Source organism: Lolium rigidum, chromosome 1 (genome assembly GCF_022539505.1).
Source record: "Lolium rigidum isolate FL_2022 chromosome 1, APGP_CSIRO_Lrig_0.1, whole genome shotgun sequence".
In the NCBI taxonomy this organism is placed as follows: domain Eukaryota; kingdom Viridiplantae; phylum Streptophyta; class Magnoliopsida; order Poales; family Poaceae; genus Lolium; species Lolium rigidum.
Genome location: NC_061508.1, coordinates 130725274 through 130728018, shown reverse-complemented (window position 1 = coordinate 130728018; position 2745 = coordinate 130725274). Strand labels below are relative to the sequence as shown.

General features: G+C 43.1%; 1 protein-coding gene across 1 annotated transcript; it reads right to left on the bottom strand.

Annotated features, from left to right (window-relative positions):
* LOC124651712 lies at positions 1-2745 on the bottom strand. Its single transcript, XM_047190757.1, has 7 exons — positions 2697-2745; positions 1470-1712; positions 1146-1308; positions 723-948; positions 255-373; positions 114-158; positions 1-18 (listed from the first exon to the last, which is right to left on the bottom strand). Exons 1-7 carry the CDS (start codon positions 2699-2701, stop codon positions 1-3), a joined length of 819 nt encoding a protein of 272 aa, XP_047046713.1. The 5' UTR covers positions 2702-2745.

The following is a 2745-nucleotide window of genomic DNA, read 5'->3' as shown; positions in this document are numbered from 1 at the left end:
TCAAAGTTTATTAAAGCCCTGAAAAAAAGTAAATACACAAGGAATCATCAATCAAGTAACCAAGCATTATGTTACTACAAATAATACTATGACGCTACAACATATGCAATTACCATCTTCTCGTACAAAATTCTTAACCTCTTCTCCTCAGCTACCGGCTGTAAAAGGAATGAATGAACAGTGAGTGAAGCAACAAAAGGATACAAATCGCTATCTCAGAATCAAGCTTGGATGAAATAAATCATCTTACTTACGTCTTCATCACAGTCTTCACGGACCATATTAGAAGCACCAAATGGAAAACATGCGTCAGCTTGACCAGGTGTGTATACAGCAGCGTTGGGGTGCTTCGCATTACAACCATAGCATCTACCTTTATTTATATGGAAAAAATGTGAGTGCTGGATTGTCATTGAATTGCCAAATAACTAATCAGCCACAAGCACATAACAACAGAAGAATACTTATAGTAAAAAATGTATTGTGTAAATATTCAACATAGCTGTGCAACATAAAGCTCGAGGATAATGGATGAGATGACCCATGGCAAACAAACCTGTCAGTATAGTAAACAAATAAAGATGATATGCTAGAGCTGGAATGATACGGGTGCGACATCATAGAAACATATTTACAGGACTGTCTAACAGATAAGTTCAAGTTAGCGTGACTCATGAACTGTATTTGAACAAAATGTAAGTTAGGATAAGAGTATATAATACCATTATCAATAGGATGAATCCTGCAGAAACAGCTGACCACAAATTTGCGTTCTCCTGTCTTAATGTCACAGGCAACTTCAGCAAAGAAGAGCTCATCATGGCGACAATCCAAATCTTCAGTTCCCTTAATCTTTGTAGTGAAATTGATATGATAGGTTACTTTATAAGCATCGCTCACACAAACTGATTCGTAGTGCACGACATCTTTGAGCTCATATGCAAGATCCTAAAAGTTAAGAACAATAATTAATTGATTGATTGTTACATGAATAATTAGGCCAATGGAACACAATGCAACCTTTTTTTCGAAATGGGGCAGCATCGGCCTCTGCATCAATTGATGCATACGAATTTTTTATTACTTTATTCAGCGGTTCAACAAGAGTATAGAGTGAAGGCGGGGAGGAGGGATAGAGGGCAAACCCCGATATAATCGTTATATTTATCCACCAAAGCTTGAACCAACATGCGCCTCCGATCACGTCTTTCATCAACATTAAAACGCTTCTTCCTTTTGCCATCAGGCCAGTAAAGACATTGACGTACAACATAATCCACTTGAGTATCTTCAGGCTGAGGCATCATGCTAGTTTTGGTCACAGCATTTGATATGGTTAGTAAATTTTACTTTACTAGAAGTGGGGAAATCAAACTGACAACTGATTGCAAGTGTACACAAAAAATAGGAATAAATTAGGTCATGAAAACGAAAATGTAGAAAGGAAGTCCGAGATAAAAAGAAGTTACATTTTGGGATCCTGGCGTTGTTTCAGGTCGCATTCAATAGCAGAGTAAACCTCTTCTAAGGTCTTAAATGGCCCACCCACATGAGGATATGCGTGGTAAGATCCAGCAAGATCAACCCTGATGTAAAACATCATGCCCCATTCCCACCGGTCCAAAGTCAGAATGCATGGGGAGGCGAGGCAATTGGGGATGATGTCAAGACGGGCAGGTTTCAGCGATGATGAGAACAAATCGTTCTCAGACCTGAAGTGCAACAAGAAGGTTGATTAGCAGAATAACAATTTATCTTATGATATTATGAATAATCCACATTCTAATAAGTACAATGGGAAAGTGGCCTTTTTTCCCCTGCTTTCTATACAAAATCAGGAAGATCAGAAATCATCCCGCGGGCTAGTTGGGACATAAATCCGACTGAAATGCATAATATCCCTCCCTCCCTCCCTAGTCCTCCAATCCCCATCTACTTGTAGGCAAATCAAACAACCCAGTTTCGACAACACAACTGAAAATGGATGGTTTGGTCCTGGGACATATTGCGGCAGATGCGAAGTAGAGAGTGGCGACCCAAGAGTCCAAGACGGCACAGGCTGCGTTGATGACTCGCTAGCGGCATGCGGTCGGGAAGAGGCGGTCAGGTGAAGTAACAGCCCTCCAGATCTACCTCGAAAATTCGACATAGATGTGTGAACCTCCGTCGAAGGAGGTGACACAGTCAGGTGTGGTCGTCAGGCGCTCGCTCACAAGGATCATCCGGCTTCCGGCAGGCTCCACAAGTAGTTCCCATCCCATGGATGGACAACAGGATATCAGGGTCGCGCCCCATGATAATCCGGAAATGCACCGGTATGGTAATCCGGGACGGAAGCAAGCTCGCAGAAGAGAATCGGAGGAGGCATGGAGATTGGAGAATTGGGTTGATTTGCGGCGGAGGGGAGAGGAACTGCCATGGTTTCAAAAGAAAAAAGGGAAAAAAGCAGGGCTGGAGTTGCCGGCGTCGCACACCACTCCCCTAGCCCTAAGGTTTGGGATCACCCTTTGCCGACACACCGTCGCCGGCTCCGGAGCCGCTTCTGACTCAGGGAGAGAACGAGATAGAGAGAAGATCATGTTGAAACGTGGAGGAAGGTGAACATTATCGAGAGAGGGTTGAAAATTTTATAAATATACACAGTGGAAGAAACCCACTGATTTGCCTCAAAAAAAAGAGAGGGAAGGACAACGTACGCCATAGGTGCAGGGCCGGTGTTGCTTGAGTCGAGACGCTGGACGATCG